Source organism: Daphnia magna, linkage group LG7 (genome assembly GCF_020631705.1).
Source record: "Daphnia magna isolate NIES linkage group LG7, ASM2063170v1.1, whole genome shotgun sequence".
Classification (NCBI taxonomy): domain Eukaryota; kingdom Metazoa; phylum Arthropoda; class Branchiopoda; order Diplostraca; family Daphniidae; genus Daphnia; species Daphnia magna.
Window position 1 is genome coordinate 8,179,532 of NC_059188.1, and position 23,220 is coordinate 8,202,751.

The following is a 23,220-nucleotide window of genomic DNA, read 5'->3' on the forward strand; positions in this document are numbered from 1 at the left end:
CAAGAGAATGCTGGACCAATATGGCACATATCAATCGTCCATTCCGTCGACCTATCTAACCAATTCACTTTCCACTTCCCAAAACCACACTACTAGCCCCACAATAGCAATACCCAAACTTATACGTATTCCCATTAAAATAGCCCATGTAGTAACGAAAGCTTTAGTAGACACAGGAGCAGCTGCTAGCCTAATATCAGTTGACATATTATATAGCTTAAACAACAAAAAACTGAAACAAACAAAAAATAACAATACCCCAATATTCCGAACAGTATCTGGACAACTACTCCAATCAGTAGGGCACTACGAATTTCCTATCACCATAAATAACAATCACACAATTAACCATTACTTTTATGTAATGAAAAATTTAAATGAGGATTGTATCTTGGGATTAGATTTTCTTTCTAATAATAACGTAAAAATAAGTACTAGAGATAAGAATATATATTACGATCACTTAGGTGTAGAGCACATTTGGCAAAATAGCTTCCTTCCACTCTACAACATTACATTTTCTAAGGCAGGAATTAATATCCCATTAATACCAATTCCTAATACCAACGATTGCGAAGAATTAACACAAAAAGATTACAAGAACTTAAAAATGTTCGCACAATTGGACATTCATAGCTCAGCACTAGCGGATCAAAGGCAACAGGGTAAGCCAGAAAATGAAATTTCACTTTTTCCCGAAGAGATAAAATCCAAAATCAAACTATTACTTGAAAAACACGAGTTAATATTTGCAGACAAAGAATCCGACCTCGGTTTAGTTACACACGTAAAGCATTTCATAAATACCGGAGACAGTGCACCCACAAATCAAAGACTTCGGAGAACCCCAGAAGCGTTAAAAGAAACCGTAAAATCAAAAATAGAGATAATGTTAAAAAACAAAATTATTAGAGACAGTCATAGCCCATTTTCTGCAGCTATTGTAATGGTACCAAAAAAGGATGGAGAGCTTCGACTTTGCATAGATTATAGACCACTTAATAAAATTACAATAAAGGACAGGTACCCTTTACCACGAATAGATGACACTGTAGATGCATTGTGCGGGTCTATGTATTTTTCAACATTGGACCTTTTGAGCGGTTACTGGCAAATAGAAATTGAAGAAAAAGATAAATATAAAACGGCTTTTATATGTGAATTTGGACAGTACGAGTTCAACCGTATGCCATTTGGTTTAACAAATGCACCAAGTACATTTCAACGTGCAATGAATACCATTCTTAAAACTGTACTGTACAAATTTGCATTAGTATACTTAGATGACATTATCGTTTTTAGTAGCTCGATAAATGAGCATATAACACACTTAGAACAAGTATTCTGCATTTTAAAAACAGCAGGGTTAAAACTGCAAAAAACGAAATGTGAGTTCTTCAAAGAGGAATTAGATTATTGTTACACTTGGGGGTGATGTGTAACACGAGTGTATTAGGACGTCCACACGGTAAGACGTCAAGTAAGAACATTGCATTCAAGAGACACTACACCGCCTATTTATGGTAGGTGAACAGCAAGGTTGAATCATCGAGTGCTTTCGCCCTTGCTGTCTCTACGAACAATCGAAATAACCCGTATGACTTATTACTGAGCAAGGTCGGTTGTACGAGTACATCCGCCCTTGCTTGTTTCTACAAAAGAAGAAGATACCCTTAACCATTTACTACAAAGCAAGGCCGAACGTTCGAGTGCATTCGCCCTTGCTTGTTTCCCCGAAGCGTTAGAGAAGGTGCAAGCGTCCTGTGATGCTACCGCAACATTCAGACAAAACAAGGTCGAATGTACTCGTACATTCGCCCTTGCTTGTTTCCAAGAAGGAGGTGAGTGTGGGGTGGGTCTCACGCGTATGTCACGTGATCTCCACGTGACAGATCCCCCCTCGTGAAGGCGGTCGCCCCCGACTGCTTGATAAAAATAAAACCCCCAGAACGGTAACCCCCAAAAAGTATTAAAACCCTAAATCAGCAAACCCAACACACCAAAATAAAGAACAAACAAAAAATCCCGAAAACAAAAAATTCCAAACGAACACCCCAAAAGAAGCATTCAAAAAAAAAGGAAATGTCGTGTCAAACCTCCGCCACCTGTTCGAGGTGCGGTAGGAAGTGATCGTCTTGAACATCTAATTGTTCGTGGGCCCTCATACGGCCTCTCAGCCAAACAGTTTGGTAACTGAGATAAGTTGTTGCCACCACTAGTAATAGTAACATGATCAGAAGTTCAAACGGATATCTTGGCTCCGACCGCTGAAATTCTTCGGTCGTCTTCTTCATTAACTCTTGAATCTGGAATCCTGTCATTTCAGACGACGCACGAGCGCCGTCGTTTCGGCGCAGTAGGTCGCTGATGAAATTAATTGATGTGGCATTCGCCTTCGGGAGCTCAATGATGGCGACCGATTTGAACGTTGTTACATTAAACCCCACTGCGGCCAGCGTGGGTGCCACCAGAGGATCTAACGAGGCCTCCAATCGTCCGTCTAAACTGGCGGGGAAGACCCAGTCTTCCGTTCGAGCCGTACATCCAGGAGGGACATCAAAAATCCCAAACGGAGGCAGCAACAGTGATTGCGGGGGCCCTTGGCTGCTACCGATCGGACATGAGAACACCACCTCATGAGCTGTAACGGCTGAGAACACCCAGCGATTCTCTCCAAGATAAGCTACTTCGGATCCTTTCCATTCTTTAAATTGTTGTCTGCATTGCGTTAGCTTACGGTTGGCGTCATTGGTGAATAACGAAATCGCACAGGATTTCCGTGCTCCCCGTTTTCCTAAACCTGTATGAAAGGTCCCCGATCGCCACTCCATGGGTGCCATTGTCTGTTGCTCGTGGTAAACTGAAAATTTCAAACAGGGTATACTGCTGTGCGTGATCGTAGATCGGAATTTTGATAAAGAGACGAAAACGTCCCTCCACCGCTGCCACCGTCACCATAGCTTCACGATAGGTCACCCATAATTCTTCACTCGATACTGCCCAACCCAAGGGTAGTTGTCGATTAACTGCTTTCAACACCGAAGCCATTTGAGCAGGTGGAAATATCTGAGGCGCTAATCGGCCGTTTGCCAAGAGGGCCAACCCTTCGTCAAGAGCGTCTGCCAAGTCTCGAAGCCACTGCAGGCTCGCTTCCATCGACTCGAATGCTGTGTCTAGATTGATGAAAAAATCGAAATACTCGATCATGTAAGCTTGACGCTCTGCCATTCGTCCAAGTAAATTTTTGTAATTCTTTGTTAGTTCCGCCGTTTGCCCTTCCAACTCCTGGATCAGCTTGGTATTTGTCCGGATCTCCCAAAGTGATTCGTTCACTACAGTTGCCTGCTGGTCCATCAAATGGACTATTTCATTTTCCCGGTGTGTAAGGCCGGTGATCTTCTTATTCAATCCAGCGAGATCAGCCTGGGTGGCTACTCCGAATAGCCACTTTAACGCTGATCCGCCGCCATCGATCACCGCTCGACGTTGTTTGGAAGGAGAACCAATGGCGTCCCGAAAAGTTGCTAGTCGATGTTCGGATTGATTTAATTCACGTTCAAACCAATGACACTTGACATCAAGTTTTTTGGCCGCCGATGCACCTTGTTGATTTCCTGTTTTACGGCATTTAACGGCCATGTCCGCGTACTCCTTCAGCCTCACTTTCAATGTCTGAACCACTGCCTCTGCCGGTCGTATATCGAGGTCTGTTATGACTGTCCAGAATGATTCTCCGAACGCGACACCTGGCTTTTCATTGAAAATCACGGTGTCTCGGACAAGCAACGCATCTACATTGACTGACCCGAGAAAGGCCAATACACAAATTGTGTAAGGCAGCAACAAAGCGAGGTAACGATTCGGTCGACCAGCTCGACGAGCCGGCTGCATCCTTGTGGGTAGGCGGGTCGGCCTGCTTGCTGTCTCTGGCTGACGAACTCCCCCAGATGACGGTACTGGATGGACGCTGTTGTCGGATAAAACTGCAGCCCTCTCACCGTGGTTTCCATTATCCGTACCCGTCTCCCGATGAATCCTCACAGGTGGTTGAGGGGCGTTTGGTAGAGGTGTCTCACGTGTCGCCTCTGTGGATTCCGTATTCAAATTTGGACCTCGTTCGACCAAGTCGTGAAAAAGTTTCATTTTTACGACGTGCACAATCTCCGATTTTCTTGATCCGGAACTTAACTTCACTTCGTAGTTCACGGGAGTTGTCTGTCGGATCACTTTGAACGGTCCTTGCCAGCGATGAAGCAATTTTTCTGCTCGTTTTACTTTTCGAAAGGGTTTGTACACCAGGACTTGGTCTCCTACTTGAAATTGAAGCTCTCTGTGGCGACTGTCATACTCTCGTCGCTGGTTGTCCTGGGCGACTCCCAATCGCGTGTGCACCAATGCTCGAGCCTTCGCCAATTCGGTCACAACCTGGGTTGCATAATCCGGAGCCGTTCCCGACGTAACCAGCCGAGGGTTGGCATCCGCACCTAATTCCAAATCAATAGGTAACATTGGTTCACGCCCGTAAAGCAAAAAAATGGTGAATATCCCGTAGATTCCTGCCGCGCCGTGTTGTAAGCAAAACAGACGTAAGGTAATGCCTCGTCCCAGTCTCTATGGTCCGCGCTGACATACATTGAGAGCATAGCCGCCAAGGTGTGATTCATTCGCTCAACCAATCCGTTTGCCTGTGGATGGTAACTTGACGTTGTCTTGTGGTTGGTTCCAAGATTCTTCATGACTTCTTGGGTAAGCTCAGCTATAAAACATTTCCCTTGATCCGAAATGATGGATTCCGGTGCTCCATGACGCAGCACAATTTGTTCAACGAAAAATGTTGCCACCATATCCGCCTTTCCGTTGGGCATGGCCCGTAGTTCCACCCACTTCGTTAAGTAGTCAACAGCAACGATGATCATCTTATTTCCGGTGTTGGACATAGGAAACGGACCTAAGAGGTCGATTCCCACCTTTTGAAATGGACGTGCCACCTGAATACACTGCAGGAAACCGGCTGGCCGTTTGTTCACTCCTTTTCGACCCTGGCAATTAGGACATGATTGCACATAATTCGTAACATCAATCGCCAAACGCTCCCAAAAGAATCAATTAGCAATTTTCGTTAGGGTGCGTCGAACTCCCATATGCCCTGATATCAAGTCGTCATGGTATGCCTTTACGACGCGTTCCCGAAAGGAACGTGGGACGCACAGGCGACGATACTGTTTACCGTTTTTAATGGTCTGTAAGCATAGTCGCCCATTGAATAGACAGAAGTTTTTTAACGTTGCACGACCTGCTTCCAACTGGTCCATCAGACGACGCCACCGCGGAACCCGACGCTGCTCCGCAACGAATTCTTCCTCCGGTCCAAAATCCACCGATCTGCCACTCCCCACAAGTCCAATGGCCACACAGCGATCTTCTTCTTGGTCTTCGGTCACGGGTAAAGGGCATCGCGAGAGGCAATCTGCGTTGTCATGGAGTTTTCCGCTTCTATACCGGATTTCGATGTCATACTCCTGTATCGACAAGCTCCAACGGGCTAGCCGTCCAGCGAGATCTCGTTTGGTTAACAACCAACACAGCGCCTGGTGGTCTGTAACTACCACGATCTTGCATCCCCATACATAACCTTTAAATTTTTTAAGGCCCAAACCAAGGCCAGGCATTCTTTCTCGGTGATGCTGTAGTTTATTTCGGAGCTGCTTAACAGGCGGCTGGCATAGGCCAACGGATGTTCTTGCCCTTCCACTCGTTGTGCCAATACCGCACCAATGCCGTAGCCACAGGCATCGGGAATGATTTCCATTGGTAGGTCATAATTCGGATGAGCCAGGACTGGGGCTGCAAGCAGCGCTTGCTTCAGTGTGTTGAAGCTGGACTCCTGGTCAGGACCCCAATCAAACACTGCATCCTTTTTGGTTAACAAAATTAACGGGCGTGCAATTATAGAAAAATCTTTGATGTGTGGACGATAATAAGAGCACAGGCCAAGATAGCTCTGTACTTTCTTCACTTTAAGAGCCACCGTCTTTCCTTCGTTGCACGGTGGGAACTCCTTTACCGCTGCTAATTTGTCCGGGTCTGGACGAATACCATCCGCATCCACTACATGACCTAATACTTTCAAACTGGTTTCCGCAAAATGACATTTGGACACCTTCAACTTAAGGCCTGCTTTCTTTAAACTCTCCAATACCAACCTTAGTCGTTCGACATGGAGGTCGATTGTTGACGAGTACACTATAACATCATCCAAGTAGACGAGGCACGCTGTCCATCGAAGTCCGGCCAGTATAATATCCATGGACCGCTGGAATGAGCTGGGACCGTTCGATAGGCCAAATGGGAGTACCTTGAACTGGTACAACCCATCAGCCGTAATGAAGGCAGTCTTGTGATGGTCCTCGTCTCTCACCGGAATCTGATGATATCCGGCTTGTAAGTCGAGGATGGAAAAAAATTCTGCTCCTTCCAATCGACTCAGCACATCCGCAATTCTTGGTAGAGGATAAACATCCCGTACCGTGACTGAATTCAGCTTTCTGTAATCGACACAGAATCTCCATGTTCCATCCTTCTTTCTGATTAGCACCACCGGTGCGGACCACGAGCTGTCCGAAATTTCGATAATTCCCGCCTCTTCCAAACTTTTTACTTGTTCGTTCACGATGGTTCTAGCCTTCCACGCGCTGGCATACGGGGCCTGATGGATTGGCGGGGAATCTCCCGTTTCAATGTTATGTTCGGATATGTTGCAGCGGCCTACTTCCGAAGCGTTTGCCGCAAAACATTCCAAATTTTCTTCTAGCAATTGGAACATTTTTTCACGTTTGTCTTTCGGAATGCCATGATTTACTTGTTTTTTGAGGTCGTCTATGAGTCTCCTCCGCTGATTCACTTCTTCCTTTGTTGGTGGTCTGGTCATTGGGGAGTTCTCTTCTTTTGTCGTTAGGCCACAGCTCAGCACTTCTCCGTCGTAACCACTGATGACTCCCAATGTCGTCCCCTTTGGAATCCACACGCTAGTCGACGTTAAATTGGCCAACGGGGTGAAATCCACTTTGGTTGCCAGTAACGCGTGTCCCACCGACACTCCCTTGGTTTGTAGAAGTTTTCCTGATGGTTCGAAACAAAAGTTCTCCGCCTGTAAAGCTGGCGCTACTGTCATCACATTGGCCACTGAGAAAGAAGGGATTGTTACATCAGCGTTGGTAATCAATTTAACCGACCGTGTTTGGTGATCTGTCCGCTGCGATGTAATGGCTGCAAGAGGCTGATCTCCAAAAGTAATTGAGGCCTTCGGCTCTCGATAATCAATTTGTACTTTGCCATACTGTTTCAGGAAATCATTGCCCAAAATCAAATCAATTCCGTCCATCCCAAATACCACCGCTTCGCCAGTTGCTGTTCCCATTTTGTGGTTGACCGAAATGGTGGCTGCTCCCATCAACGTTGCTTGTTCTCCATTAGCCATCACCACCCGCGGTCCGTCCCATGGACGCAGCACGAACTGGGATGCACGTAGCAGCTCCGGTGATATAACTGTCAGTGCTGCCCCTGTGTCGACGACTGCCATTACTTGCCGTGTTCCACAAGTGACTTCTTCTCTGATCAGCTTGCTGAAATCTAGTCTAAGGATAGGTTGCTCCTTTATCTCCTCCTGTGTTGATGAATCTGCAGTCGTCTCGGCTAGCTGGGACACGATGTTGATTGGCGCGGGAGGACCCAACGGCCCTCTCTGTGGGCCAGGAGGACCTGAGTAGGATCGTTGTCGGAAACGAGCAGATTGCGGATTTTCCCAACAATTCCGGGCCATGTGCCCCGTTCCGTTACAACAGTAACATTTGAGTACTCCGTTATTGTTTCTGTAGATTCTCTCCGACTCTCCCCACGTAACTGTCTTCTCGTTTCCTGGTCTCTTCGGAGGTGGAGTTGCTTGAATCTTCAAACTTTCTACCGCACCTTGCAGTTCTTTAATTACTTTCCATAATTCCGTATCAGCCACAGTTGGAGCTGGTTTTGGAAGGGTCCGAATGAAATCAATTGGAACATCCGCCACTCTGGTTGCTGCCACCCCGAGCACCGCGTCCGGCCAGTTTCGTCTATTGGCCAAGAGCTTGGCATCAGTAAACCGTTTCGCCGCCTCTAAAAATTCTTCGCCTGTTTTGGGTTGTAACGGGTACAATTTTTCGACCAACGAGGGCCGTAATCCCCCAAAAAGATAGTCGACTTTGGTGGCTTCCGCCATTGTTGGATCCACCACCCTACAAAGATCAATAACATCGTAATAGTAGTTAGTTGTCGCTTCTTCGATACCTTGAACCCGGTTCCGCAAGCGTGTTTCCTGGAACAGTTTGTAGTTTTGTTGCTGAAATTCTTTCAAAAACAGTGTTCTGACTCCAGTTACTGCCGGAAGATCAGCTGCGTTGAGGCCAACCCCCGGTCGTATGGGTAAATCACGCCACTCCGTCGGAAGAGTGGAGCACAGGTACCATTTTCTTGCCGCTCCATCCAGATACATGCTGAAATTCGCCCTTAGCTCCGTATCGCCCCATTGATTGTACGCTCCCGTTGACTCGTAACGCTCAAGCCAGTCGAAGGCGTCATCTTCCGGCGTTGCCTTAAAGACCTTGGGACTCAAAAACTTTATCTGAGGAGGCATAATGCCAGTACCTGAATCACTATCGGTATCTGCAAATAACTGCTCCTCGTCAGTGCTATCCCCGTTTTCCTCTTCTTCGCTTTCTTCGCTACTTTCGTGTGCGTCGTCAATACTCTTGTCTACGTTAGATTCTTCAAGATCTTTCGCAGTACTCTCCAACTCGTCGTCTTCACTTTTTTCGCTACCTTCTTTAACTGCCTCAATACTCTTGTCTACGTAAGATTCTTCAAGATCTTTCGCAGTACTCTCCAACCTTTTTCAGCCTGGATTATCCGCTGCCCACTTCCCACTACGTCCTCTGTGCTGTCCGGCTCAACAGTTTTTCCTTCCAGATGCTGTTCCGGTACCGGGCGCGTAGATGGAGGCAAAGGGTGTAAACGTCTGCTCGGATCCCTTGGACAACTAGGCCAACGTCGATTCGATGACTTTCTCATTTACCTCCGGCAAAAAAAATGATTAATGTCTTTCTGCATTACAATACCTCAAAATCTTGTCACAGCAATAAACGATTTCCTTGAGAGAAAGCTAATAGAAACCAAATAGTCTTCCCCACTGTCAGCCGAAAACGTGGCTCCGTATCCAACAATTTAAGATTTGGCACAACCCGTTGGTTAAACCGCTTGTGGTAGAGCCCCTAAACGATTTTCGCCTCTGACAATGAATAATACTATAAGATAAACTTCCTTGCCTTGTCTCCTTAGTAATGCTGCATCTCCACCATTTGTTACACTTGGGGGTTATGTGTAACACGAGTGTATTAGGACGTCCACACGGTAAGACGTCAAGTAAGAACATTGCATTCAAGAGACACTACACCGCCTATTTATGGTAGGTGAACAGCAAGGTTGAATCATCGAGTGCTTTCGCCCTTGCTGTCTCTACGAACAATCGAAATAACCCGTATGACTTATTACTGAGCAAGGTCGGTTGTACGAGTACATCCGCCCTTGCTTGTTTCTACAAAAGAAGAAGATACCCTTAACCATTTACTACAAAGCAAGGCCGAACGTTCGAGTGCATTCGCCCTTGCTTGTTTCCCCGAAGCGTTAGAGAAGGTGCAAGCGTCCTGTGATGCTACCGCAACATTCAGACAAAACAAGGTCGAATGTACTCGTACATTCGCCCTTGCTTGTTTCCAAGAAGGAGGTGAGTGTGGGGTGTGTCTCACGCGTATGTCACGTGATCTCCACGTGACATTATTTAGGATACATAGTGTCGAGAAAAGGCATCACACCCAATTTAAAGAAATTAGAAGCAATCATGAAATACCCGGCTCCCAATAACACAAAAGAATTGAGTTCATTTTTGGGCCTGGCTAGCTACTATAGGAAATTTATCCGAGCTTTTGCTGATAAAGCTCACCCATTGACAGCTCTCACGAGAAAGACAGCGGAATGGAAATGGGGGGAGGCAGAAAGGGACGCCTTTAATTGTATAAAAAATTGTCTCATCACTAGACCTATCCTAAGCTATCCCGATTTCAAGCGCGAATTTATCATCTATACGGATGCATCAGGATATGGAATAGGAGCAGTTCTGGCACAAATACAATCTCCACCTCAATCAGCGGATTCAGCTGAGACTAACGAATCTGATCTCAGTGAATCAGGCGGCGTTGAAGTCGTCATTGCCTACACTTCCAAGCATCTAAATGACCGCGAAGCCAAGTGGTCGACAACAGAAAAGGAAGCGTACGCGATAGTTCATGCTATCGAAGTATTTCGAACATACCTATACGGACGCAGATTCACCGTTTTTACAGATCACAGGCCTTTAGAATGGTTAATGAGTAAGACGGAACCAGCAGGTAGACTTGCTAGATGGGCACTTAAAATACAAGAGTATGACATCATAATTGGGTATCGACCAGGTAAATCTCACCAAAATGCAGATTCACTTAGTCGAATCCCAATAGTGCCTATAGCCACTGTAGCAACTAGAGCAAGGACAAATGGTGAAATCGAAACTGTAGACAAGGAATGGGTTCGATTGCAGCATGAAGATAAATATTGCAAAAACATTTTAAAAAACCTAATGAAAATGAAAAGCCAAGAAGGCATAATGAAAAGAGAGATAAATAATTACGAGTTAAACGATAAAAGAGAATTAGTTGATAAATATGACAGATTAGTGGTACCACAGGTTAAAATTAGAGAAATAATGGAAGATAATCATGATCACATGTTAGCAGGACATTTAGGAATAACAAAATCTTTAGCCAGAATCCAAAGACAATTTGTTTTGCCAAATATGCGATCGGATGTCACAGCACACGTTAATAGTTGTTTGCTGTGTGCACGACGAAAAGCAGTTGGTACAAGTAAAGCCCCATTGCAGCCTTTGCCACCCGTCGACAGGGTTTGGAAAAGGATTGCCATGGATGTCGTTGGACCGATTCAAGAAAGTGTAAAGGGATACAAATATATTTTAGTTTTGTCAGATTATGCCAGTCGATTCGTCCTTACATTTCCAATGAAAAATCAGACCGCCAAAACAATCGCAAGAATCTTAGTAAATAAAGTGATAACAAAATATGGAGCACCCGAAACTGTGCTAACCGACCAAGGAACAAATTTTCTCTAAAAAATGGTTAGTGAAATATGTAAATTATTTAAAATTAGACAAATTAGAACAACAGCTTATCATCCACAAACTGATGGATTAGTAGAAAGGTTTAACAGGACTCTATGCGACATGCTTGCATGTTACGTGGTAGATGAACCAGAAGAGTGGGACAAATTTTTACCATTTGTCACCTTCGCATACAACACGTCCAAGCAGGCAACGCTTAAAGATAACCCGTTTTACCTTTTCTACGGAAGAGAACCAGTACTACCGAATGACATAAAAATTAATAGGCATTTTGAAACACATGAAAATGAAGGTGAAATGTATAACTATCAATGGAGAAAAGCACAAGAACTAGCAAAAGAACATCTCGCAGAAGCTCAGTCCAAACAGAAAAGATATTATGATGCGGGAACAAGAAGCATTAAATATAACATCGGAGATTTAGTATTACTAAAAGCCCCAATATCCCCAGGAAAATTTATAAATAGGTGGAATGGGCCATTTCGAATAACAAAAACTTTTTCTGATATAACTTATAAATTCAAAATATTGCTATTGAAAACCAAAAATCCGTTGTACATGCAAATCGTCTAAAACCCTATAACCCGAGGAAACCTATAGCACCTATAGAAAACGAAGGAAAAAACACAGTAAAAGATACAAAACATTTCAAAAATGTACCCAGGAAAACGGAACAAATTTCTGAGCCTAAATCTACCTTAAGAAATAATAGGCATCATTTGGTAATTAACCCTACCCACAATGCAAGTCCAATCCCCTCATTCCTCGACCCACGAATGTCCTATGCTAAACCCCGAAAACTAAACCCCACAAGTCATCAGACAAACACGCATTATAATTTACGACAAAGGAATAGTACGAAAAAATTCTAAATGACGTTATTTCTATTTTATAACAGATGGAAAAAATACCTCTATTCCTTTGCATTTTAACTACATTTCAAACTGCAAACACCATTTATTCTTCTGTTTGCGACTGTAAAAACGCAAAAACAAGGGGAATACTTGATATAAACTCACCGTATTATTGCGACAAAGATAACTTAGAAATTAATCATCAGCGTAGATTCCCCACCAATTATACATTAATGACAAAAGAAAAACCTATAAAAACATGGAAGGGTTGGACCTGTAAACAATGGGTTAAAACCAAGAAGATCACTGGATCATTTTGGATAGGATCATTCGACACAGTATTTTCCCAAGAAACCAAATTAATCACCCCGTTAGAATGCTGGGATATGGTGAACGATAAAAAATGTGGAGGAAATAACATGCAATCTAGTCCTACCACAATTAGCTTTACAGCAACTCCAACAGGAGAAGGTGCTTGGTACGCGACTAGAGAGTACCACGTATTAAATTGCCTAGCGGAAGAAATAACTTTAAGACAAGAATCCTCTAACAGTTTAATCGAAAGCCCTTCTGGATTTTTAAATGCAACTCAGCAGGATAAACAAATAGTTCAAAACCATAACACTATAGTTTGGGGAGACCGATCAACAAATGTTTCCAGTTCACAAATTATTTTAAAAGGTGAAGGATTTTTAGAATTAACAAACACTAACACAAGCCGCCTACTAGATAGTACCCGACAAATAGAAATAACATTCTTTAACAAACCCGATAGAGAAAACAAGGAATTAAGTTAACCTGGATATAGGGTAGTAGGGATACCACTTACATTTCTCATTTTTCCACAAGAAGCAAGCACAAAGCTATACCACCTATACAAGTTAACTTTACCCTCCTGCCTAAACCAAACTAACATAGATACTTGGGCATGCAATGAATATAGTACTGATAAGAAATCCCAACCCTTTCAAAATCGCATAAGAAAATCAGTTACAAAAGAAGTAGAATTTTTACTAAACAGCCCAATCACAGATACAGAATCTGGAAAAAGACTCTATAGTATCTCTTATGCGTGGGGACCATTAAGACTTGGCCATCCTAAAATCATAAAAACAATCGAATCAGGAAAATTGGTTGAAAAAGACACTATTGTCTACATTTTCTATAATTCGTCCAAACCCACTAACCAGTTAACAATACACCACCAATTTGATATTGATGACCAACTCCCTCGCGGCACTGACCTAGAATATATTGTCGACCAAACCATAAGAATCCAAAAAACTGACTCCTGTATCACAACAACTGAAGCAAACCAAATCATCGCTGAAAAGTGTTCAGAAAAAACAACGCGATGGATATTGGATATGTTAAATTATCAACTCATATCCCAAGAAAAACATCTATGCCTCACAGTTAAAACGCAAAACGAGACCAAAATAAACACACCAACAAATACACTGGAGCTTGTCAGATGCAGCAGACCAGAAAACATCGACGGAAATCAACAGTGGGTTTTCGGGACCATCAACACAAATCCAGAAATCTTAGAAAATTTTCCGGAAACATCGATCGACGAACTGGAAGAAATTCAACTAGAACAACGAAGGACAATGACCACTACCATTAATTCACCAATATTTGGAGGATTGATAAAATTTAACCACGGCAAAGGAAATATAATTTGGGACCTGATCAACTGGGGATTACTAAAAAGCGGAAAGCCACCAAACGAAAAATGTGTCACATACAATGGCTTAGCAAACGTATTAACATTGGAAACCTGTGACCCAAATTGGACACAATGTCAGGAAAGCCTAAAAAAACTCATCACCAGCAATGACCCTCTTGTACAAACCCAAACATCTGTAGCTAACTGTAGCCAGAGCAGTGACAAAGGCCAAGCCTTTGAATACTCTGCTGATTTTACAATCAGACCTTTTAACACCAACCATTGTATAAAGGCAAATACATCAATGGTAATACTACAGGAATGTTCAAATACCAGCTCCATCTGGGGAACCTTCGATCACACAGGCCAATTAATGGCCACCGACCGGACTGGACTACACTCTCCAGCATCAGACAGAAAATGTCTCACCCTAAAAACAGGAAAATTAGCACTAGGTCATTGTCACGGAGGAAGCAAGAAACAGCACTTTAGTTTCGAATACAAAAACCCACATCAAATAAAAACATTATCGGCCGCAGCAATTATAGCACTACACACACAACACTCACTAAATGGTAAAACCCTACCGGTAATTCCACCAATAACTAGAAGAGATATCAACGATGCGTCGTTACAAAACAAAATGAGTGTACCACCTAGTCAAGAAAAAAATCTAAAAATGTCCACAACAGCAGTTACCCCTACTACTACAATCACAACAAAGCCAAAAACTACTACGGTCAAAACTGCAGCAACCACATCCAAAATTACAATAACCACCACATCAAAACCAATAACAACCACAACCACAAAACCAACCACAACCACAAAACCAACCACAACCACAAAAACCACCACCCCTACAAAACCCACCACCACTACAAAACCAACAACACCCAAACCAACAGCAACAACAAAGTCCCTACCAACAACAACAACAACACCCCCCCGAGCACAACATCAACGAGTGCTACAACTTCAAAAACAACCATAGCCACAATAAATTCAACAAGTATAATCTCAACAACCACAACTACAGAAACTTCAAGGCTAATACCATACAAAATTATCTCTACACCGTCAACAACAGAAAGAAACAAAACAATAGAAAAAGAGATCATCATGGCAGATGCTACAGAGAAGTGGCAAATACCACCTGAAAAAGCTACCCAAAATGAGGTGGAGGTACAAATTAGAAAACAAACTTCCCTAAAAATAGAAAATCAGGCAAGTGAAGCATTAAAATTAACAACACTGGATGAAAATAGGAAACCGGAGGCAAGCACATACCAGTCACCAATCAACGAAGACCCTAACTACGGATTACCAAAATCTATCAACGAACTTAATAGACACCTTAAATTTGAAATCAGCAAAATGCACGAGCAATTCAAAATTAGCATGGAAACTGAACACGAGAACAAATTAGCTAAGGAAATCAGAGATGTTTATTGCCAGCTTTCAAAAATTAAGAGAACACAGGCAATAATCCTGGCGCAAAGAAACGGAATATTAGCAGCCGCCGCCTTAGGATTACCAGTATGCAGTCGACTGTATGGTTTTGGACAAGCCATGACCCTACAGCAATGCGAACCAAAAAGAATATTAATAACTGCCAACGAAACAAAATGTGGATTCCAACCTTTTTTTAATTATGGAACAAGCGACTGCACAATTGGAACCGATGGATGGTCAATCCACCCGTACTCTGAGTGTTTTTGGAAATCACAACTTGTAAACATCAATGGATACCCTCATGCTTGGGAGCACAACGAAACAAACGGTGATTGGGTTAGACAGGAAGCCACCATACACACACCGAATTTGGACCTGATAGCCGAATTTGAAGAACTTCACTTAAACGACTTTGATTTCGCCCTAAAGAGCCATCCGGCCCATGTTACAATGGAGATGGAACAACTAAATATACTGAACGACTTAGTAGGAAGGTTACAAGAAGGAGAAACAAAATCTCTATCAAATATCATCGTGACCGAAGAACAAGATAATCAAATTGGGAATATGTTTTCTTGGTTCGACACACTTAAAATTATGGGATTATCTGTAATAGGATTTATACTCTTCCTGATATGCCTACGAATCTTCATAGTTTGCAACCTTTTCCCACGAATCATGCATCAAGTAGAGAAGAGAAGAAAAATACGAGAAGCAGATGAAAGTAAAGACCGACAGGAAATGGATTCAATGCTACCAGAAGGCGTAGAGGAACAGCCCTTCACACGAGAATTTGCGCCACTACCACTAATGGCTTCTTCCTCACAAGATAGAGAAACAGCAATTAAAATAAGGAAACCAAGTGCACCCAGAACGGAAAATTTATACCCAATGGCGGAATTAAAATGGGAAAATGAGAACAAAAACTGCACTGGCAGTCATACGACATGCACCTACGTCGTTGGTTATGGAATGGTATGGGAAGACCTATGCCGCTGCACTACTAACCCACACCCAAATATATAAAAAAACAAGAAAAATAAATTGCAGCATAGCGCAGGCTTATAATCAACATATTACCACAGCACCAGAATCAAAAAAAAAAAAAAAAAAAATTGGGAAAAGGGAACACGTTGAATTAAAAACTAACATAACGGAACAGTGAAAATGCAATGAATTTGGTTTATACTAAGTTGTGGCTGTATTTCCAACAGGAAAAGACAAGGAGTAATAAAAAAAAAAAAAAAAGGAGAGAGTGAGAACAGGCAATTTATACATCTTTTTGGATCGAGTACAAGCCGATTTAAAAAACGAAATGGAATCCAACAACGATAGACAAAACTTTCAGATCAATTACATCGAAGTGGAAAAAGAGTCGGACAGCAACGGCGGCAGCAGTAGTACTGTAACTATTCCTTTAGGAGTAGAAGAAGGACACGGAAGCGAATATAATAGCGGCACTGAGAACGAATTAGGTTATTCTGCATCTGAAGAAGAATGCGTAAGTAATGACGAATATATGTTCCAGTACAGCCCAATATCCGAGGAGGATCAGCAAGAGGAGGTGGACATCAACCCTGAGGATGTATCGGAAGAAAACCTACAAGATCCTGTGCACTCAGAACCTACCAGATCGTGTAACAACTGCAAAATGAAGACGGAACCAATTTTATCGTATGGAAGAGCAGGAAAAATAAGAATGGAGAACTTAGCACAAGCCCAACTAAAAAATGGAAATTGGAACTACGAAATGATTTACGCACCTCGGGAATCCATTCGAGAATTCCTTTCTCTGAATAAAAAAGAAGAAAAGAGGGGAGGAGAAAAACTGAAAGAAACACTAAATACCTTCTCTGTAAACGGGCAAACTTTGTTGCATGGGACGGTAACGGAAGAACGTTTCGATATAACGGATCTACTGCTAGAATTTGGAGCAGACCCGGATATCATGGAGGATGGACAAACGATAGCACATCGGGCTGCAGCAACAAACAATACACACCTACTACGTGTTTTAAGTTATCACCATTGCAAATTACGCGCCTGGAACTCCCTAGGAGAAACACCGCTTATGGTTGCAATTGCACTTAATCAACGAGAAAGCATAAGCTTTCTTTGGGAAACTTCAATCATCAGCAAATCAGGACGAGGAGCGGAAACTGTGCTACACTATGCAGCTCAGTTTAATAATAGGAATGTCCCATTAGGAGCCTGTGACTCGAGACGAGGAGTCGACGTAAATCAGAGATCCCTGCCGAGATTTGAGTCCGCTCTAATGGTTGCAGTTCGTTATGGAAACCCCGACATCGTCAATGTGCTTCTGAAAAATGGTGCCACAGACAACAATCCAGACAAAGATGGAAATTTTGCACAGGATTACATAAAAAACAAACAAATACGACGAATAATTAGAATTTGGAAAATGCCAGTGAAAACGAGAAAGAAAAACGTACCTGCAATACATAACGAAGAAAACCAGAGAAAAAGGAAGCGCACAAAATTTGAGTTATCAACCACGGAATCAGAAGAAGACTAGGACCCAACTACCATGTTGCATGCCGACGACCACTGCACAATAATATGATTAACAATTTTATAATAACCTGTAGAATAGTTTTATTGTTCCACAGTCCCAATATTCCTCAAAACTCCAATATTGTATTCCCCAAACAGTGAATTGGTGGAACAATTTCTATTTCCAATATGGGGGGAGGAGTGTAACGAGCCGCTTTTACTATACTACATTCCCATTATCCTTGCACGGGAGTTTGAGTGGCACATAGCATATGTCACTCAGCTAAGCCCCTCCCACTTCACCTTGTTACGGTCAAAGTACGTCACGGTTGATGTATGTCACGACTGGCGTGCGTCACGGTCGACGTGAGCACCAGTGGATGTTGCATCCGGAGGATGCACCACCGGCGGATGTCACTACAGGCGGATGTTACTACCTGTGGATGTTACTCCCGGCGGATGCCCCTACCGGCGGATGTTTCATCCGGTGAAAGCTGCCTTCTAGGAGTATATAAACTCGTTGCAGTCTCTTGTATTTCCAGAGCTGTTTTGTACTCTCAGTAAAACGTTGTACTGTGCACCGAGGACAAAATACAATATTAAAAGCAGATCTTACAAAAGTAATAGGTCAACATTCCTTTACGTATTGTATGAAGTTTAATAAAAGCTGTGCTTATGCAGGTTTTCTTGATCTCCGTACTCAAATATTTGACATTTGTGAGATAAAGAAAAGAGTCGTAAAAATTTGCTTTGTCGGGCAATCATCTGTGTCATCACAAAATTCGTCTACTTCTACCTCGCCCAGCAGTTCATCAAATGATGAAGCCAACAAAAGTGATGATGTTGTCTCTGACTCTCTTGCGTATCCTGCTACCTCCCGCCCATGTGATGAATCAACATCGCACACATCTGAAGTATTTTTTAAATCTCGGTTTTGATATTTTTTTTACTAATGTGAGTATTACTATAGGTTGGAAAATCCGAGAAAAAGTTTCCCATTTCATTAAAAGTTGTGGAAAAGCTGAGCAAGGATGCCAAGATAAATTTATTTATCACGAGGCTACTGGACTATCTCTATACGGAAGAATTCATGGCTAAGACTACAGTTACGAGCAAACGAAACAAGTCAGCCAGCCCATCTGAGAAAGGCCAGCTAGACGAGAAAGAATTACGTGAAATAATAGGTAATGGTTTTTATTTCAATGTTTTTCCTTAAATGATTAACAAACTTTTATTTCTAGACGTAACAAACAAGCGATTCCCGCCAAGCGACGTAGATGCACAGGAAAAACTCATTCGTAAAACAGTTGGGGTGAAGTTCAACAATATTACAGCCAAGTTAAAGAAGCAGCTGCTTCCTGCAATTGCCAGGCTTTCCCAAAATCATTGTTGATTTCAATTGTTTCGTTTTCGTTCGTTTCGTCAATGTAGAATTGAATCTGCTAAACCTAGAGAAAAAATACAAATTCTGAACCGACCAATTCTGGTGTATTTATTGGGAAATTAATTGGATGTTCTATAGCAATTAATATCTTGAAATTAATTTATATATAAAATTTCTTTGTTGATTCAAATTAATTTTATTGGCTGAAATTTAATTTTTTAAACTAATAAATTAAAAAATAAATTTGAAATTTATTAAACAATTTATCAAGATAATTTTGACCTGGGTGAATCTTCTTAAAACGATTCGTGTCGGTAATAAGGTTAAAGTTTTCCTTCTTTATGCCAATAGACGCGTGGATGGTTGCCAGAATTTTCTTCTTTTTGAATTTTTCACTTTTACAATAACAAAATGAAAATAAGGAATAATTAAATAACTTATTATGGCAAATTGTTTGAAAGAACCAGGAATTATAAAAAAATTATTTTTTAAAATAAAATTGTGGACAATAGTGTGTTCCAGATTCCAGAATAAAAGAACACAAAAATATTCTTCTAAACTTAACAAACAGTCTTAAATTCTCACGACTTTATCCTCGAGGCTCCAGCTTTAAGTTTTAACAGCAATTTCTCTTTAAATATCAAACAAGTTTTATTCTGTGCTTTAAAAATGTCGAAAAAGCAACGAAATAGGCTTAAGGCTCAGATGGAAGAATATTTAAATAACTTACGTCTAAATGTTTTTGCCAAGTATGTATAATCACTACCAGTCTATCAATATTGTCACACGAGTTGTATTGGAACAAGAACAAACGAATACAACAAGTGATGACTTAAATTCTAAACAATGGTTCAACTCAAACAAAAGGGATAACCATTTCCAAAAGTTGGAGAAGCGTCTGAAGACCTCTTGGGAAACCAGGGAACTCCTCTTACGGAGCCCAGCTCCGGGAGCTCACCCGATGGAGACTCATCTAACGCAGATTCGGGGAAGCGTTTTATACCGTCGCGCGAATTACTCCCCTTCCGGACTGCATATCTGCGTATCTTTCTTAGAGCGGACTTCTCCCGATAATTTCTTCACCACGATCGCAGCGTTGTCCAAGGAGCGGGTGACTCATCTCTGTGAAGAGATAACCAATCTCCCTTTTCACCCGCGACAGGTCCCCCTTCTTCAAGACAGGCGACCCGACTGTACTAATCTTCTGCGATCCACGAAGGTTGATGAGACTAAAAATCAGCTTGCGTCCTCTTGGCAAAATAGGGACTTTTACTCCTTCGTTTTTCTTCTTTCCGGTTGCACTTACTTGTTTAAATGTTTCTTGTATTTCCCGGATAGTCTTAAAGGATTTTCCTTTTTTTTTTTTATTATTTTAACCGCCTGCCTTCGGCCACGGAAGAGGCGCTTCAATCGCATATCTTCCGGTCGTTTAAGATTTACCATTTACTCATTCGGGAGCTTTGCACAATTGAACCAGTTTCTTGCAGTATCGTCCAAGTACATATTGAAATTATTACGTTTTTCGGCGTCACCCCATCCATTATGGGAGTAAATTGTCTCGTAATGCTCCATCCATCGACGCGCATCTTCATCCGGACTACCTCGAAAGATAGGCGGGCTAATAAATTTTCTGACAGCTGCCATAGCTTGTCTTTGTGGCTGCACAATATGCCCTGATGGCACTATAAATTGTTGTCCACTGACTGGAACAACTGGACTTGCAGTTCTCAAAACGACCTCGGTTTCTGAATCCGAGTCTGAATCTCTTCCAGTCTCGACTGATTCACCCTAACTGTCAGCTTCTTCGGTCAAATGGTCCTTTGGAATAGGACCTTTAAAATTTAGGGCTTCACCAACAAAGGAAGTTCCACTCTCCAACGATGAGGCTGGGGTAGGTGAAGTTTCTACCGGAACGCTTGACAGTTCTCGAAGCGGATGTAATCGTCGGCTGGGGTCTCTTGGGCAACTAGGTAGCCGTGGGTTTGTCCTCTTCGGCATCGGCTAACAATGACTGCAGCACGACTTCGTTTACTCTCAGGGAACGAGCTGCGTCTTCAATAATTGCCACACCGCAGCAAAAAATTCGTTACTTACTGGTAACGAGCTGCGTCTCAAAAATTAAAACTCTGCAGCACTAATTCGTCACTTACTGGTAACGAGCTGCGTCTCCACCCATTGTCACACGAGTTGTATTGGAACAAGAACAAACGAATACAACAAGTGATGACTTAAATTCTAAACAATGGTTTAACTCAAACAAAAGGGATAACCATTACCAAAAGTTGGAGAAGCGTCTGAAGACCTCTTGGGAAACCAGGGAACTCCTCTTACGGAGCCCAGCTCCGGGAGCTCACCCGATGGAGACTCATCTAACGCAGATTCGGGGAAGCGTTTTATACCGTCGCGCGAATTACTCCCCTTCCGGACTGCATATCTGCGTATCTTTCTTAGAGCGGACTTCTCCCGATAATTTCTTCACCACGATCGCAGCGTTGTCCAAGGAGCGGGTGACTCATCTCTGTGAAGAGATAACCAATCTCCCTTTTCACCCGCGACAATATTTTGTATTAGTTCGTTGATAGCTCTGATGTATCTTACAAGCTATATCCCACAAGCTTTTTTAACTTGTCATATTTTGTCGTACAATTTTGTATTACCTATTTCTAACCCATTTCAATTTTTATTTCCATTAGTCTTACGGAAGTTCACCAGTCAACAGCAATTACACATGATGAATCAATGGAAAGCTTTTCAGATTCATAAGGTAAAGAGGAAGATGCGGACAAGTCATTGTTCAATATGAGTACTGTTTCACATGTTTTAAACCACATTGAAAGTAAGTTTTTTTCTTTCATTCATCGTTGTCTAAATATTCACTTTTACCAATTATTCTCGTTTGTTTCTGAATGGTGCAGGTGACTTAGAGCCGGACAGTGATAGATCTTTCGATGATATTGAATATCTTGAAGTTGAGTCAAATGACTCATGGAGCGAGAATGAAGATGCTGCTGGATACTGGGAGAACAACGACACTGTAATAGATGCTGATCAACAGCAAGATCATGCATCAACAGCAAAGACAGATTCACAGGAAATTGTTTTAGCAAGTTTACGTAATTGGGCCATCGACTACAGAATTCCTCTAGCACACGTCTCAAGTTTACTGTAATTGCTGAATAGCAAAGCTGATTTAATTTATCCTTCACTCTGTGCGAGTACCCTACTACATTCAAAGCGAGGAAAACTCCTGTTTATTGATGTTCCACCAGAAAAATACTACCATGATGGTGTAGAGGCAGCCCTCTACAACGTTTTGGTTGAATTAGAGTCGAAAGGAATACAAATCCCTCTTGAGTTGAAGCTTCTACTCAATATGGATGGAATTCCAATTAGCAAGAGTAGCACATCAGAATTCTGGCCGATTCTTTTTAGAATAATAGGTAAAACTTTTGCTTCATGATTTAAATACATACATAACATTCATATTTTAATTTACATTTGCTTAATGTAAATTCTAACAAAATTAACCCACATTAATTATTTTTCTCTAGGGTGGGATAACATATTTGTGGCCGGCATTTATCATGGACCAGGTAAACCAGGCGACGTGAACCAGTTCCTCTATGCCTTCAAAGAAGAAGTTCCTGTTTTATCAGGCGCGGCATTCAGTATAAAGGCAAAACTGTATACATTTCAATCATTGAAATATCTTGTGATGGCCCGGCAACTGCTTTTTTATTTAATATAAAAAATCACAATGCATTTAATGGCTGCCGCAAATGCACAAAAAGAGGAACTTGGTCTGCTAACATCTCCACTAGAACAAATTCAAAATCTGGAGGAAGAGTTGTTTATCCTGAACTTAATGCTCAACTTCGAACCGACTGGTCGTTTCGTGATTGAGTGAATCGTCTTCATCACCATAAAGATGGCCGAACCTCAATCATAGAAGAAATCGTCGTTGATCTAATAAAAGATGTGCACTTGGACTATATGCACTTGGTATGTATTGGATCATATAAGAAACTCTTGGAGGTGTTTTTCTCCCACCCATTTGAAAACATTAGATTAACTAAGAAACAAT

General features: G+C 42.1%; 2 protein-coding genes across 2 annotated transcripts; both read left to right on the forward strand.

Moving 5' to 3' along the window:
* Positions 1-12,530: 12,530 nt before the first annotated feature.
* On the forward strand, positions 12,531-17,038 carry LOC123474539. Its single transcript, XM_045176750.1, has 5 exons — positions 12,531-12,589; positions 13,055-14,735; positions 14,768-16,213; positions 16,587-16,873; positions 16,927-17,038. The coding sequence occupies exons 1-5, from the start codon at positions 12,531-12,533 to the stop codon at positions 17,036-17,038; spliced, it is 3,585 nt and encodes a 1,194-aa protein (XP_045032685.1).
* Positions 17,039-18,395: 1,357 nt separating this feature from the next.
* On the forward strand, positions 18,396-19,214 carry LOC123474256. Its single transcript, XM_045176185.1, has 3 exons — positions 18,396-18,666; positions 18,723-18,936; positions 18,994-19,214. The coding sequence occupies exons 1-3, from the start codon at positions 18,403-18,405 to the stop codon at positions 19,143-19,145; spliced, it is 630 nt and encodes a 209-aa protein (XP_045032120.1). The 5' UTR covers positions 18,396-18,402; the 3' UTR covers positions 19,146-19,214.
* Positions 19,215-23,220: the final 4,006 nt, after the last annotated feature.

Excerpts from the sequence above, each read along its gene's own strand:
- LOC123474539 (XM_045176750.1), top strand. The coding sequence starts at position 12,531 with ATGCAATCTAGTCCTACCACAATTAGCTTTACAGCAACTCCAACAGGA. Across the intron at positions 16,214-16,586 it reads ACGTCGTTGGTTATGGAATG|ATCAATTACATCGAAGTGGA; the intron begins GTATGGGAAGAC and ends CAAAACTTTCAG. Across the intron at positions 16,874-16,926 it reads CACTCAGAACCTACCAGATC|GAAAAATAAGAATGGAGAAC; the intron begins GTGTAACAACTG and ends ATGGAAGAGCAG.
- LOC123474256 (XM_045176185.1), top strand. The coding sequence starts at position 18,403 with ATGAAGTTTAATAAAAGCTGTGCTTATGCAGGTTTTCTTGATCTCCGT. Across the intron at positions 18,667-18,722 it reads CAACATCGCACACATCTGAA|GTTGGAAAATCCGAGAAAAA; the intron begins GTATTTTTTAAA and ends GTATTACTATAG. Across the intron at positions 18,937-18,993 it reads AGAATTACGTGAAATAATAG|ACGTAACAAACAAGCGATTC; the intron begins GTAATGGTTTTT and ends TTTTATTTCTAG.